Genomic DNA, 17,067 nt, shown 5'->3' with positions numbered 1-17,067 from the left:
ACGTAATGTCCCCTATTTCTCCTTGCACGGCGTGCAGACTTCTCGCCAGCTGTCATAACAACTTGAAATATCCAATCCCGCGAAATTTAAGTTGCTTTTTGGCCTATTTAAATTAAAAGCCTTCGAATCTTGTCGAATACAAAATTTTCAACTAAATTTTCAACAGATTAGATTTCTTATATCTTAATTTAAATGACATAATGGGCAACAGTTTGATGAAGTATTCTATACTTGTAATTTTTAAATCCGGATTCCCAGTGACGTACGATTCAGCCATAAAATAATAATGAGGATGTGAAAAAATGTGAAAAATAAAAAAAAATTGATCGTACATGGCGTGCGAGTGTAACAACGCAAACGTTGCATTATTGCAGATACGCAGGAGCCTCAGCAACAGGTTAGAGGCAGGCCTAAATACCCGACTTACCAAAACTTTAAGGGGAGAAAGTCTAATTCCTTGATGAATTTGTGCGGTAAGGAGCACCTGTGACTTGGAATACATTTACCCCCATCTATATATCTCGCCGTATCAATTTATGTATCCCGTACAACATCCAGTATATTTATTTTTTATTTCATTATATTATATCTCCTAGGCATTATTAGCGTACACGTAGTCGCATGGTGCAGGTCGCAGTACAGGTGGCAGTTCTAACAATTACAGATTACACCTAGAATCCTACATTCAATACAAAAACTAAAACAGAACCACACCACTCCCTTTTCAAAGTCTCACCAATTAATTTATTCATTTATCATTTTATTCTTACTTGTAGAAAGTTATTTTTAATAATACTTTAAGTCGGGTGAATAATGGTCACAAAGTTCTTACGAACCGGTTTGAATTAGTCTTCAATATACTCAAAAACAGTTCCAAACTGGTTTAAAATTGTCGTAAACGACTGTTTACCTGTTTTCAAATATTCATGAATCATTTTTAAATCGGGTTTGAACAACCTCGACCTATAGTTAAACAAATTTAGAGACAATTTCAAATTGTCCAAAATCAATTCGTACTGGTTATCGAATTCGCATGAAGTATTTTTATTCTAGTATTCATCATTTGTAAAATCAAATTTTATTGAGACATCATTCTTGAATTGTTTGGAAAGATGAGCAAATTTTGAATGACTTCAAATATACTTGAAATATACTTACTTTTGTTTGATTTGAAACATTGACAAACTAATTATGAACTCGTTCCAAATAGTTTCCAATTGATTTTAGGCTAGTTTTTAAACAGTTTCAGGCTAATTTAGAACTAGCTTAAACCAGCCAAAACCGGTAGAAAAAAAATATAGGTCTCCAGAAAAAATTATCTATATTTTTAAAGATTCCAATATTAATTCTGATGGTCTCGTCAAAGGGAGCAAAGGGAAAAATTTGAAACAAACAGTTGTTTATTTAACAAATTTGTTTTTGACTGAACTTTTTTTATTATCGTTTCTTAACTTATTTTTGAGAATGATACGGTTTTAATGAATGTTAGCTCATTTGATCAGAAAAAAGATTTTCTACTACTTTACTTGATTCAATTTTTTTAAGCAAATGTTTTAATGGCACAAATCATTAAAAATAAAGAAATAATTATATTTAATAATAGATTTATTATTAAAAATTTAATGAGATTTTTTTCGAACGATAAAATCAGTTATAAAATAATAATATAACAATTTTGACTTGAAAACTTCCCAAATTTTTTATAATTCTGCAATTAAAATGCAAATTTAAAAACTATAAGTCACAATTTTACAAAAATATATTTAGAACTAATTAAATTGGAATAATACAACTTCAGGCGATTTCTGCATAAAACAAGGTCCTAATTTCACAATTTTAATTACAAAATTGTTCAGTTTTAAAAGAATTTTGATATTTAATTTAAATTTCTTCATTTGCAATTCTTAATAGAAAAAACTGTCCGATCGTTTGAAATATCACTCAGGCTCACACTAGTTCCTAATTGTTTCGAAACATTTCAAACCTATTTTACACATTCGTTTTGAATAGCCTTTAACCAGTTTTGATCTATTTTCAAACTGTCTTAAGCATTTTTATGATTTTATTAGGTGAGACTGTGATACCAATTAATAATACTCGTCTCGCTGTAAATAAATGAAAATTGTATGTCCTGCTTGTTCGGCTTATCACTGTACAGCACTGGTTATGGGTCCTGGTTCCTCTCAGTGTCTTTCAGATATTTGTCGGTGACTCCAGCAATTTGTAAATTATTAAGTATTAATTAAAAATTCGTATTCTTGCATTCTTTGCTACAATGTACAGACCTTGTATGTCCTGTACCTTTATTGCAGTTTTTTTATATTTATTTTATTAATGAAAATAGAATTGATTACCTGTTGCAAAAATTACTTGAGTTTCGGTCACTTTGATTTTTTCTCAACAATTTAGAGACCAAAACTTAAAAACATAATTTACTTAGTTTTTGCGTATGGTAATTAATCACTGTATCATAATTTGTTTAATATATTATTATATTAGAATGCTAAATTGAATGTGTTTCGAACTCGTTTGAGTTGTATAATGCTAATTTTTTTATCATAGAGTCTTAACATTATTAAGACTTAACAAATTTGATTTTTTTTAATAGACGCTTTTTGTTTTGTTTTTGTAATTCGTCTTGTGAAATGTGCAATCGTCTTCTGTACAAAAAATTATTTCAGCAGTTTCATTTCATTAAGTGAATTTCGCCATAAATTAACATTTTTACAATGTTATATTATTTTCTCAATTTTTGTGTTTTGCTTTTGTTGCATTTTTAATTCATGTAAATTAAATTATCAAAATGTTCTGTTTAGTCAATAGTATTTTATAGAATAATTTCTTGCATTCAAATATGTAGCGTTCATGATATTCAAGGCTGCTAAACATTCTTTTTGAAATATCTTTTTTTTTTTTTTGAAAGTACATAATCATACAAGAAGATTATTAGGGTAGGGTGGGGCGAGATGGGCATGGGGGATAAGATGAGCCACAGTATATTCCACTTATTTGAACGGCCTTGAATAGTATACGGTCAATTATTTGAACGCTAGAGGGGCCCCCACATCTACCGCGAGTTGACTGGTTATTTTTGCCAAGCATGTGTCGGAAAACGCGGGTCTATTTTAAATCAAAAAGTACTATCAATGATGATACAGATAAATACACCAGACTGTCAGTGTAGTAACTCGCGGTTTAGTAATGTCGTGGTCTGTTAGCATTAGTGCATGCATTTCAGTGTTTTTCAAGTGTTTTTGTTGACTCACGACAATGAGCTAACGACAAATCAATACGATAGAATCAAAAAACGACTTAAATGTTACGCGGAATAGTGAGTTTTCCATCATGAAGTCGCGGGCATGCTACGATACGTAGAAATGTTAGGAAAGTTAGCATGGTTCTTGACATGGGACTGCACACGTCTATTTGGTGAAAAAATTCTAAACGTAAAGGTATTTTATAAATGTCTGAATATTTATATTTCTCAAGTGTAGAATGTATTTTTTCAACCATGTTTCATTCTTTTGTCGATTGACGACCTTTCAGTGTCGTGAAATACAATCAACTCTCCGAAAAATTTGGTGAGCATATCCGATTTGATATACCAACCTGAAATTTTGAATATTTTATTTTATGACACTGAAAGATCGTCAATCGACAGAAGAATGGTACATGATTGAAAAAATATATTCCACATTTGAAAAATATGACTTCAGATATTTATAACTTACCTTTGCATTTAGAATATTTTCTTGAAAAACTTGTCTGCATTCCCATGACGTCATACTAAAAAAATACTCAATTCAAATCAATGAGGGCTTTTCGCTCTTCGGGCCTCTTTTTTTGATTGGTCAACCACTGACGCGGACGTGATCGTACCGCCCGTACAGGACCCTGGTAGATATTGCAAAAATAATGTAAATTTCAATGCTTTCTTAAATTTTCAATAACTTCCGAAGTAGTCAACGTTTTTCAATGTTCTTGGGCTCATTTTGAAGCTTTTTTTTCACCCTATCACAACAGCTTACGAGTATTAATCGTAAAAAATGTTTTTTCGAATTGCAAGAACTTGAATTTGTAGCAAAAAGTTGGAAAAATTGATATAATATTTTTAGTAACAAAAATATTTTTGTAAAATATATGAAACATATAGTCATGAATTTCCTGTGTAATTTCCTCAAAATATATATTTATTTAACTTTTATTCTGATTTGCCTACAGATAAGATGTTTTCAAATTTATCCAACTTTTTTATTACAAATTCAAGTTATTGCAACTCGAAAAGAAATTTTTTACGATTCATACTCGTAAGCTGTTGTGATATGTTGAAAAAAGCTTCAAAATGAGCCCAAGAACATTGAAAACGTTGACTATTTCGAAAGTTATTGAAAATTTAAGAAAACATTGAAATTTACACTATTTTTGCAATATCTACTTAAAAACTAGACAAATAGGCTTTACCCTGGGCTTATTTTAGACAGAATTTCGAAAGCAATCAACCTTTTAAAGAGACTTCTTTTTAGCTTCGGTATAATTAAAGCGATAAATGCAAAAAAAAAACGATTTTTCTAAGTGAACCCAAACTTTTGACCGGTAGTGTATATACTTTATTTCAAGCAATAAATTTCAGATTTGAAATAAAGGCGTAAAAAAGTCAATTATGCCCAATGCCCATCTCGCCTCACCCAACCCCAATATATGTAGTTATTTTATCTTCTTAACTTACTAATTTATTTACAACTTCTTAGCGATTATTATATTAATATAAAAATCGTCAAGAAGTGTTAGAAATTATTTGAATTTAAAGTTTAAAATTTTGATAAGATCTAATTATTTTTAAACAATTTCCCCTGGAATATCACGGACTAAAACATCCTATTAAGAAAGCTAGAACAGTTTTCATTATATTACAAGTGTTATAGCAGAAGTTATGAAAAAATATATTGTAGGCAAAAATTAGTCCTGAAGAATATTCTTATCCTAAGTAAAATTTTATCTTATTTATCATAATTTTTAAGACTGAATAAATTTGTAAAAATAACTTAAAATTGAAGAATAATTACCAGTTAGACGAAGATTAAAAATATCTCGAACTTGTTCTCCAAAAAATGAATTCTACCAAGATTCTATGGGACTAAATTCCTTTAATATCTTTCACTAACAACCGGTGAATTGACTCTAGCACGAAATATTTATATCACAATATAATTCTTATCTACTTATATGTTAAAAGTTTTTAATTTATCATCGTTTATTGTCTCCAATCCTGATTATGGAAATAACATTCGTCACTCTAATTGGTGTTTGTATAGAGGGAAACTGTGTAACGTATTAAAATGGAATATGGAATTTGAATTATGGAATATGGAATAGTTTACAAGCTTTTTTTCCTTTTCAATTTTTAACTCAAAATTGAAAAACTACAATATTATAAATCGAGAAATTTATGAATCTACAGATACAGATAGTGGCCTGGGTCGAGCAACGCCTCCTAGACGAGCACCGAGTCCTGGAATGGGTAGCATGAGGCATTTGCCATCACCTTCTGGACCAGGTTCGCTTCCACCTGGTCTCATGACCAAGAGGAGAGTCTTCGATGATGGAAGTAGTGATATTAGCAGTACTCCCAGTTCCATGATGGATTACAACGGTAAGATTTAGCAATTTGAAATCTGTATTCCCTTAAAAATAAGTTTTTTATTGTTCCGCTCTTCCATACATATTGGAAGTAATTTCAAAATGGTCGGGACCAATCTATACGTATTCTTAACCTGGTGTTGAAATTGCTTCAAACATGCCTGATTCCGTAGTTAAATAGGCTTTGGACTTGGTCTATCTAGTTTAAAACTTGTAAACAAAAATTTAGGGCCCTTTCTGGCTTCTTCTAAACAGATTTAAACGAATCCATGGTTCGACCAAACAGATTTGAAGCTGCAGCTTTCTCACTCGCCACACTATTGACAATATTTTACACTTTTTTAAATTAATGACACTATTTTTCTTCTATTTCGAAAAAATGACACTATTTTCTCACAATTGTCCGCTGATGTCACTTAATTGTCACATTTATTTACTTTTCCTTGAAAAATATTTGTGATGTTCTTCGCTAATTGGCTAAATTACACAATGTTTCCACCATTCCGATAACTGATATTTTGTACAAGAAAAGAATTTAATTTTAAACCAAGAACAGTTTAATTGAACCAAAAAGGACTAATTTTTAAGTAAATAGTTGAATCCTCAACCAAAATAGTGTAATTATTAACCAAAAACATTAGATTTCTACGAAAAAGAATGACCCAAAATTTCGCCTCTTTTATCGACCTCATGAGTTTGATGCCAAATTGGTTGAAAGAATAGCTTGTCGTGGTAGTGGAAAATAGAAAAAATTTTCAAGTTGAGCATAGCTTTTTATAAAGAGATACAACCAGTCAAACTTATCAGCTAACTCTATCATGCCCAAAAAAGTCCAATGTTCCTATGATTTTTTTGCTGATTCAGAATTATAGAAAATGTTGGCTTTGTTTTACGGTTCGCATCGGCCAAATCTCTCGCTGCATTATACACACATTAATTGATAGCCCAGTGGTCGGATTCTCCGGAAAAATGTCCACGAAGCTCGTCATCTATTTCAGCCAGATCTTTAGGCTTGAGAGAAACCTTGGTGTTGATGTTTCTCCGGGTCATAGAGCATCGCTCTTCCTCTATTGGATGCCTGCCTCTCTCTCTGCCATGTAACCCTGTTCAGGGGCCACACTCGCATCGTAGCACTCTAGCAAGTCGTGATTCAGTCGCTCCGTCCACCTAAAGGTCGCGAGATGCCGCCGATCCATCGCATTGAATCCATTTTCATTGGCTCCCCCAGCTCTAGAGTGGTCGGCATTATTGTCATTATTGTTCCCATGAGAAGCTAGGGAAAGGGGTTCGTCTATCCTTGTAGAGCCCCGCATGCAAGGATAAGGCTGCGTACTCTAAGAGGTCGCCCGGTATCCCAGAGTCACCGTTCTGGACATCTCATCCAGGTGCCATTCAGCTTTCGACACGGTTTTCACACCTCCGCTTGGGAGTTAATTCCTTCGGAACCACTCCTGGACTATTTTCCGCGACTGCCTATTTATCTTTGTAATCATATTCAGCAGAAACCCTTGGTGCAAGGACCGTCTATCCGCAACTCGAGGACGCGTTCGGTGGCTTTGCCATAGATAGATAGATAGATATAGATATAAATATAGATATAAATATAGATATAGATATAGATATAGATATAGATATATATTCCAATGGAAAACCAGTCAGGCGGCCCTCACTGTTTACGTTTCGATCCTCCCGAAATCAGTTCAAGTGAGAGTTTGGTGTATTTGATTAAAATTAACGATTTTTTTTGAAAATTCTATGTTGAAAATTCACCTTAAATTCAATTATTTGTTTAAAAATGTATGTATCTTGTTGGGGATTTAACCTTTTTTGATAGAAAAATTATTTTCTGTCTTGAAAAATCGTCTTTTTTGTTTGGGGATTCAACTATTTGGTTGAAAACTTAAAGAGTGACCCAAAAAACCCTATTTTTTCGCCTCTTTTCTCGACCTCGTAAATTTGCTTTCAAATTAGGTTAAACAAAAGGTCATGATACTTTAAAGTAGAGGAAATATGAATTAATTAATTGTGATTAATAAGAGATATTTTCCTAAATAACTAATAGTACTCATTTAAATTATTTATTGGCGCGGAAAATTACAAAAAATATGAAAAAATTTGTTCGAGAAATAATACTGATAGTATTTTGTGAGATATCGAACACAATGTCAATTACTAAGTTTCATTCGTCATGTGGCCGAAATAAAACCTATGCTCACTTTCATATTTCCTCTACTTTAAAGTATCATCATGACCTTTTGTTTAAACTAATTTGGAAGCAAATTTACGAGGTCGAGAAAAGAGGCGAAAAAATAGGGTTTTTTGGGTCACTCTTTAAGTTTTCAACCAAATAGTTGAATCCCCAAACAAAAAAGACGATCTTTCAACACAGAAAATAATTTTTCGATCAAAAAAGGTCAAATCCCCAACAAAATACAAACATTTTTAAACAAATAATTGAATTTAAGGTGAATTTTCAACATAGAATTTTCAACTAAATAGTAGAACTTTCAAAAAAATTCGTTAATTTTAATCAAATACACCAAGCTCTCACTTTCAGTCCAGTGTCGGGGGTTGCCTTCAAATGGCCTTGCACTGATTTCGGGAGGATCGAAACGTAAACAGTGAGGGCCGCCTGACTGGTTTTCAATTGGAATACATATCTATATCTATATCTATATATCTATCTATCTATCTATCTATCTATCTATCTATCTATCTATCTATCTATCTATCTATCTATATATATTCGGTTCGGTTTTGATTCCTCTAGAATCAAACCGAAGGGTCTATGGCAAAGCCACCGAACGAGTCCTCGAGTTGCGGATATACGGTCCCTGTACCAAGGGTTTCTGCTAAATATGGTTACAAAAATAAAAAGGCAGTCGCGGACAATTGTCCAGGGGTGGTCCCGAAGGAATTAACTCCCAAGCGGAGGTGTGACAACCGTGCCGAAAGCTGAATGGCACTTGGTTGAGGTGTCCAGAATGATGACTCTGGGATACCGGGCGACCTCTCAGAGTACGCAGCCTTATCCTCGCATGCGGGGCTCTACAAGGATAGACAAACCCCTTTCTCATCACGTCTCGCTAGAGTGCTACGATGCGAGTATGGCCCCTGAACGGGGTTACATGGCAGAAAGAGAGGCGACACTAAGACCAACCGCGGGTAGGCATCCAATAGAGGAAGAGCGATGCTTTATGACCCGGAGAAACATCAACACCAAGGTTTCTCTCAAGTCTAAAAGATCTGGCTGAAATGGATGACGAGCTTCGTGGACATTTCTCCGGAGAATCCGACCTCTGGGCTATCAATTAATGTGTGCATAATGCAGCGAGAGCTTTGGCCGATGCAAACCGTAAAACCAAGCCAACGGTTGATCATAGAACCAAAAGACGAATGCATGAACTTGCTATAAAGATAGGCTGGGCAAGACAGTACGCGTCCCGCATTCAGTGTGTGATTGACTACATTACATCTGGCAGGAATTTTACCGTCAAGGTTCGAAAGTTCGCGCGCAAACTCCGGACCCGTTATCACACACTTAAAAAGTCAAAGCTGCTGACCATCAGGCAGCATATTGTTGAGAGAATACGGATACTATCTGACGCTAAGAGAAGTCTGGAGCGGATGGAGAGGTGGGTCAGAGAAAATCAACAGTTTCTCTCTGACCCATCTCGACTCTTCCAAGACACTCTAGTTACTGCCGAACACCTGCCCAAACCAGAGGAGGTCGAAGTATTTTGGAGAGAAGTCTACGAAATGCAGCATAGACGGGAAGAAGACTCAGAGAATATAAATAGCTTCAAGGAGCTATGTGATGCCTTCATAATACCTGATAAAGAATGCCCACCCATCACTATCGGGAGGTGAAAAAAGTATTAAGAGGGATGAAGAACTATTCCGCACCGGGATCAGATCGTATCAAAACCTTCTGGTGGAAGAAGTTTCCTTCAACCCATCAGCATTTGGCCCGTATTTTCACCTCATATTTAAAGGCGGAAGAGCCGATTCCGGAGTGGTTGATGGAAATAGGCAACTTAGCTGACCCGAAGAATTACAGGCCAATCACTTGTCCGAACACACTGTGTAAGATATTCATAGCTATCCTAAATGATAGGATTTTTCGGGCAAGAAATGTATGAACAACGAGGCTCAAAGAAAGGCTTAGCGGGATGTCGGGAGAACCTGCTCATCGATAGATGTGTCTGCAAAGATGCAGCATTGTATCAGCGTGATCCGTCGATGGCCTGGATTGATTATCGGAAAGCTTTCGATTCGACTTCCCATAGACTTATCATCTGTCTTTTGGAAATCTTAAAGGTTCATCCGCAAATAGGTAGGTGCAAAGAGAGATTGATGCCGCTTTGGAAAACTAGATTTACTGTCTCACCTGGAAAAAATCTAGTGACAACTAACAAGGTCACCTTTCAGGGAGGTGTCTTTCAGGGCGACACCATGAGTCCACTCCTATTTTGTCTTACATTATTACCACTATTTCTAGCACTTCGCTATTCCGACGGGTACTTGTGCGGCAAACCTGCAGATCGAAAGTACAAGGTCACTCATGTATTTTACATGGACGATCTTAAGATCTATGCTAAAAACAAAGAGCAACTACATCTAGCTCTAGGGATTGTCGAACGATATACTAAGGAAATTGGAATGGAATTTGGGTTAGACAAATGCGCCAAGGTTTCTGTGAAGCGAGGAAAACTTAATGGGATCCCTGAAGATCCTGAGCTCGTTGATAGAAGCGCTATACGACACCTTTACGCTGGAGAGACTTATACATGCCTGGGCGTGCCACAGAGCCGCATTCAGGATGTGACATCTATAAAGGATACTCTCCGAAGCAGATAGAAACGTCTTATCTGGTGGATTTGGTCTTCCGAACTGTCGGCGAGGAACAAAGTATCTGCAACGAACATGCTTGCCGTCCCGGTAGTACTTTATTCATTTGGAGTAGTTCCATGGACACGAAGAACGAGCTCAGATCCCTTGATATCGGAACAAGAAAGGTTATGCACATGAACAAAAGCATGCATCTTAAGTCTTCCGTTCCGCGACTGTACATCTCACGCCGTCAAGGGGGTCGCGGAATATTGAGTCTTGAATGTCTTCACAACAGGATTATTCTGGGTACAGCACATAGAGTTGCAAATGGAAGAGACCTTCTTCCTAAAATGGTCACGGCGCACGGAGAAGTGGGCAAAGGAGCGTTTCTGTACAAAGCAGCGGTGGAGGCTGCTGAAACACTCGGTCTTAACTTCAGTATTAGGGGTGAGCAAAATGCATCAAATCTTACCTATCTCGAGTACTTACTCCTGAAAGCCCGGATTAAGAAAGCACAAGAGAAAAACTTTCATGGCCAGCTCCTCTATAAGAGGATGCACGGTATCTTCCACAGAAATGTGAAGGATCAGTCAATGTCTTGTGACCTAACGTTTGCTTTCCTTAAATCGCCCGGATTGAAGTCTGGTACGGAGGGTTTCATTTTGGCATGCCAAGACTGTGTCATTTCCACCTTAACATACCGTCGCCACATTTTAAGCCAAGACATTCCTGATGATAGCTGCAGGGCGTGCCATGCACACCCCGAGCATTTAGCTCACATACTATCTAGTTCTCCAACTCACGCGGGAACGACCTACATTCAAAGGCACAATGCGACGCTAATAGTGCTTTATTATCATCTCGGTCACTCTTACGGCATTGACCTTAATATCGCTCCTCTAAATGCTCCTAGGGAAATCGAGTCAATCGTCGAGAATGGGAAGTGCCGCATATACTGGAATTTTATATTCTCGAAAATTGTTTCTGTTGCTCACTCGAGGCCTGACATGGTTCTTCTTGACTTCGAGAAGCGAACCTTGTTCGTTATCGAATTTTCGGCACCAGCTGACAAAATCATCATAGCCAAGGAGAATGAAAAGAAAGAGAGGTATCGAGACATTATAAGGGAGTTGCAACGATTGTACACGGAATATTCTGTTAAACTAATCGTTCTTATCATCGGCGCTCTTGGAGGTGCCAAGCTTTCACTCGCTAATGGCCTAAAAGCATCCCTGCGTGTGAACAATATGCTAAAACACTTTCGGGAAAAATGCAGAAGGCGGTTGTCCTTTGGTCACTCCGTGTTCTTAGGGTGAACGAGGCTTTTGCTGGATCGTCGTATTGATTCCTTTACAGACTGTAACCACTTATCTCACGGTTGTGAGACGTGGTTGTGGCTGACATTTCATCACGATTTCGCTTGTAGCGGGTGCAATTTTCAGATTAGCACCCGCTCCCGGCGAAACCCTGTGGTTGTCCTTATAACAAATTATTATATATATATATATATATATATCACAACCTATATATGTCACAACTTCTCTCGAAAATTCTTTAACTAAATATGTAGTTAAGTTTCTCAGCTAAAAAGATAAATTTCAACCAAAAAGATGCGTTTTTGACCAATAATTTTTAAAGTAGATTTTTTAACCGAAAAGAATGAACTTTTAACAAAAAATAGTATATTTTGATGATTTATGGACTAAATAATAGCATTTAAAAAAATATGTTAGGAAACAAGAACTTTCGCTTAAAAAATAATGTAAGTTAATTTTTCATTGCACAAATTTTTATTTTGCCGTTATACACGATTTTGACACTTTTAAAAATTTATGGAACTGTCTACAGTATTTTTTATCTCTAAGGCAAGTGCGTGGCCTGACATATTTTCAGAAAGATTTGAGCAAGTTTTTAACTGATTCCAAACAGCTCCAAATATTTCTGAACTGGTTTCTGGCTGAGTTTGAAATAAATTTTAACCATTTCCAACTGCCCAGTGGGCACAAAATTTGGCGACGTCTTTACGTCATCGTTACGACATCTTTATGAAATCTTTACGACATCCTATGTCCATGTCGTTAAGGTGTCTTTACGATATCGTAAATAAGTCGTATGATCTAACGATATCTTTACGATATCGAAAAGAAACTGAAACGACATCGATATAGGATGTCGTAAAGTTGTTGTAAAGATGTCATAACGATGTCGTAAAGACGTCAAATTTTGTGCCCACTGGGTGGTTTCAAACTGTTGTGTGCTAGGTTTTGGCTGGCTTTTAAACCTTTGATACCATTATGAACCTATTCTGAATATTTTGAAATTATCATTGTGTGACTGCAGTTAATATCCAGCATTAAAATTTTGATTTAATCTAGATTTAGTTTTTGCATTTCAGGTCCCAGTGGGCACAAAGTTTGGCGACGTCTTTAGGACATCGTTACGACATCTTTACGACAACTGTACGATATCCTATGTCCATGTTATTAAGGTGTCTTTACGATATCGTAAATAAGTCGTATGATCTGACGATGTATTTACGATATCGCAAAAACAGCGAAACGGCATGGACACAAGATGTCGTTAATATGTCGTAACGATGTCGTAAAGACGCCGCCAAATTTTGTGCCCATTGGGGTTTTAAATGATCAATTTAATTAATTTTCATTGTTACATTCATAAGCATGAAAATAAAATTTTGCAATTTTTGTGGTTTCCACTTTTTGAAAGTGTACAATTTCAAACGTTCCTCAGGTGCAGATTATCTGTAGGTGATAGTTGGTGCGTTTGGAACACTTTAACAAAAAGCATAGACACATAATATTCTTAATAGCTCTGAAGTTTTGGCTCTTTAAATAAATAAAACGGAATCTAATAATGAACTTATTTTTTGAGTTTAGTTAAGAATGCAAAACAAATTTCAGTTTATTTAACTTCATGGCAAATGATTATTTTAACATCAAAAAATAAGTTGCTTTATATCAATTATTTTTGATACATGATTCCATTTAACTTTAGAGGTATTAGATATCAAATTATTAAAGGAAATTCGTGAAATTTTGTATAAATATGGAAAACAAAAACCTTTCAATATTGGTGTTATAAAAGTATTTGTAATAGTTCGAAAACTTATACAAAATTGCAATTTGTAATATTTTAAATGGTAAATTAATTAATTGTAATTAAATTGATTTTACTTACATTTTTCATAACTTTTTTGTATTAAATTGTAAATAAATTTACCTTTAGACGAATTATGAAAAAACATAGCACAGTGAAGGTTATATTTTTTATTAAATGCTATAATAAACTATAATAAACTCGTGTTTTATATATTTTTAAAGTAGTCTTAAAAGGGCCAGCTTTAGTGTATCTCATAAATTCTTGAATTTGTTTTTAAATTTGTTTCAACGGTTGTGAACGAGTTTCAAAATGTTCAAAATCTGGTTTCAAACTGTCTTGGACTACTTTTGAGCTAGTTTCACACTGTGTTGAACGGGTCTTTAACTGATATTAAACTATCTTGAGCTTCTTTCAAAATTGTTAAATTTTAATTAAAATTATGTATAAAAAAAAAGTTGATTTCAAGCAGTCTATTATTCGAACGTTTTTCATATTTCAGGACCCCGGCTTTATAAGCAACCAACGACAAAGTCGAACCGAGGCATCATGTTAAATGCTGTCGAATATTGCGTTTTTCCGGGCACTGTTAACAGGGATGCAAAAAGAAGAGTTCTCGACGAAATCGCCAGATCCGAGAGTAAACACTTCCTCATTCTTTTTCGGGACGCCGGTTGTCAATTTCGAGCTCTCTATTCCTATTGTCCAGACCGAGAAGATATCACAAAACTTTACGGCACTGGGCCCAAGCAAGTCATCGACAAAATGTTCGACAAATTTTTCAAGTGAGTTTCAGTTGAAATTATATGAACTAATTGAAACTAAATGTAGAATCCATTCCTCGAAACAATGATATATAAAATGAAAATAAGAAATTTATGCAAAAATGTCCATTGCAGATACAATTCGGGCGGAAAGTGTTTCTCGCAAGTTCACACGAAGCACCTGACTGTAACCATAGACGCCTTCACGATACACAACAGCCTCTGGCAAGGGAAAAAAGTGAATCTGCCCAATAAGAAAGACATGGCCCTCGTCATATAGCTTTTAGGCAAGTGTCACCTTTAACAAGTACGCTACTGTGCCCTCTGTTGTTCATAGTTACTATTTTAATACAGGCCCATATTAAAATTAACGCCAAGCGCCGCTACGTTAATTAGTTAGTTTTATAAGGGAAAAAAACCGAACGGTGTTGACTTTAATTCATCAAAAAAGCGCCTTACTTTTAAGCGATCGTTACCAGAATCTTGTTATGTTTTCAATTCTCTACAATTCTTTTCATTTTTTTTTCTTTTTTCATTTTTAATACTATTTACATTATTACTTTTTGTACTGCCGTCAGCACCGCTCGACAATCGGTATTTCTACTCTAGGAAAATCGATCACAATCTCGGATTAACGACGCGCAGCGAACGACCGTACGACTGACATATGTACTATATTTAATTTTTTTAATTTTACTTCGGATCCGCGATGGAAAGAAATTCAAGTGGCGTTCGTACCGATTTTCTCACTCAGGCCAGATAAGGAAATATTTTCGAAAATTGGTAATTAAAATATGCTATAGAGGATTGTAAAGTGGAAAATTGGTTTCAAGATGTGTTTACTTGAAATCAGATACTATGTATATTAATAGCAAGTTAACGTCGAAGTAAATGTTTTGTATCCAGTGAGAATAGATTTCGAAAATGATAAATCATTCCTCAGTGAGTTAAAATTTGTTGCATTTCTACTAAATCGTCCCTAATGTTGGCCGCGATGTGTTTTGTATTAATAAGAGAAATGATCGTTTTTCTATAAACATGACGACTTGGATTATTTATTCTAATTCCAGAAAAAAATAATAGCTGTCTTTAGAATCTCGAACACTTTCGTTGTACTTTTGACGTCATTCGGACGCGAAATTTCCATTTCCGATTTTAAAAATCTTCGACTCGTCGTTGTAATTTTATCGAGTGTAACTCACATTTTGAATTTGAGCATTTCTTAAAGTTTTTTAAAAATACCATAAAAGAAGTGTGCATGTGCGGTTTTTTTTTAATTCATCCGAATAATCAATAATTTTCAACATTCCTTTTAATTACGAACTGAATTTCTATTTTGAAAAGGCGCATTAGCTTGAGAAACTTAAACGTGTCATCAGTCAAATTTTGACCTCGGCTTGGCAATTTTCGTACAAGTTGATTTGGAGGACTCACATGTTTTTAAAAACACCCTACCTTAATTTGATTTATCAGAATCTAAATTCGTTCGAAGCTGTAAATATATGAGAGGCGTATTTTTGGATATAAATGAGAAATACATTAAAAAACTGTTTCAAAAGTGAAAGGAATTGAGTGTAAATGTTCCGAATGAGTCCTCCGAAAATGATGATTAACATATCGATGTCTATACTTCAAAAAAAGAAATTCACGGCGAACGTACTTGAATGCATTTTCTGAGTTCCGGAAATTAGTATTTTTCGCGTGAAAGAGATTCTTTCGACATTTCCACAAAGAGAGTAGGCATGACAATATATCTACCGAACAAAAAGATATATACGCCATAAAAGATTTTTATTTCTGTCTTTAATTTAAGAAACGATGTGCAAGTGATGAGATTAATTATCAGTGGAATGAATAATGCTGATTAATAATAATAATAATATTAATAATAATAATAATAATTTAGTCACTAATCTTAAGTCAGTGGAGAAAATCGGTTAGAAGCAAAGAAATATGAAAGAAGTAAAAGAATAAAGAAGGTGAGAAAGGAGAAAAGGGTTATTGCTTGTGCTTGATATTTATATTTTTTTAAAAAGCGTTCGAGATTAGCGAGGCGTTCGACCTGGCGTAAGTTTGTGAAATAAGAATTGAAAGGAGGTGAAAAAGAGAATAAAAAAATACATGCGAGAGGCAAGAAACAGTGGCAACTCAAATTTGCAAAGAGGCATGACTGTAGTGCAACGCGTTTGTTGTATGTTGCAGTAAATTGCGCTTATCGGTAATAATAAATAATAATCTTTACTTATTTCTTTTTGTCATTGAGGAAGAGATGAGTGTCGTCGTTTTCGCTAAATAATTTTTCCAATTTCATCCATGTCTGTAAATATTATGTTTTTATATATACATATTATACATATTACATAAAGAAAAAAACTACTACTTCGTAATATATTTATTAAGTACAAGAGTAATCTGCATTATATTTTCAGTATGTTGATATTTGTTATCAATATTTATTTATAATTAGCGGTATTCTAATTTTATTCTAACAGATGGAAAATTCACAGGAGAGGTAAGTAGAGGAGAGTGGGGTAGAGCGTCAGGCTTTAAATGCAATGTCCCGTAAATTTTAATCGAAATTTTATTTTGATCTATGTATTTTCCAGTGTGAGGCTCATAATATCAGGTAACATATGTCATTATTCAAAACGGATTTTTATCACGCCATTATTTGACATTCAATTAATTCGTGGATTTTGCATTTCGGCCAGCATGC

At 34.8% G+C, this 17,067-nt stretch overlaps 1 protein-coding gene across 10 annotated transcripts in view; it reads left to right on the top strand.

The window, feature by feature from the left end:
- LOC117167741 (patronin) overlaps positions 1-16,592 on the top strand; it is a 161,455-nt gene extending 144,863 nt beyond the window's left edge. For 8 of the 10 annotated variants that reach the window (XM_033353233.1, XM_033353641.1, XM_033353007.1 and 5 more), the window contains 4 exons: positions 375-473; positions 5,459-5,650; positions 14,090-14,372; positions 14,487-16,592. In XM_033353233.1, coding sequence (XP_033209124.1) covers positions 375-473; positions 5,459-5,650; positions 14,090-14,372; positions 14,487-14,631 — 719 coding nt within the window. In that variant the 3' untranslated portion in view covers positions 14,632-16,592. The remainder of the gene's footprint in view (positions 1-374; positions 474-5,458; positions 5,651-14,089; positions 14,373-14,486) is intronic. The other 2 variants (XM_033353318.1, XM_033353156.1) reach the window with 1 other exon arrangement.
- The last annotated feature ends 475 nt before the right edge of the window (positions 16,593-17,067 follow it).

Source organism: Belonocnema kinseyi, chromosome 1 (assembly GCF_010883055.1).
Source record: "Belonocnema kinseyi isolate 2016_QV_RU_SX_M_011 chromosome 1, B_treatae_v1, whole genome shotgun sequence".
In the NCBI taxonomy this organism is placed as follows: Eukaryota; Metazoa; Arthropoda; class Insecta; order Hymenoptera; family Cynipidae; genus Belonocnema; species Belonocnema kinseyi.
This window is presented reverse-complemented; position numbering and strand designations above follow the sequence as displayed.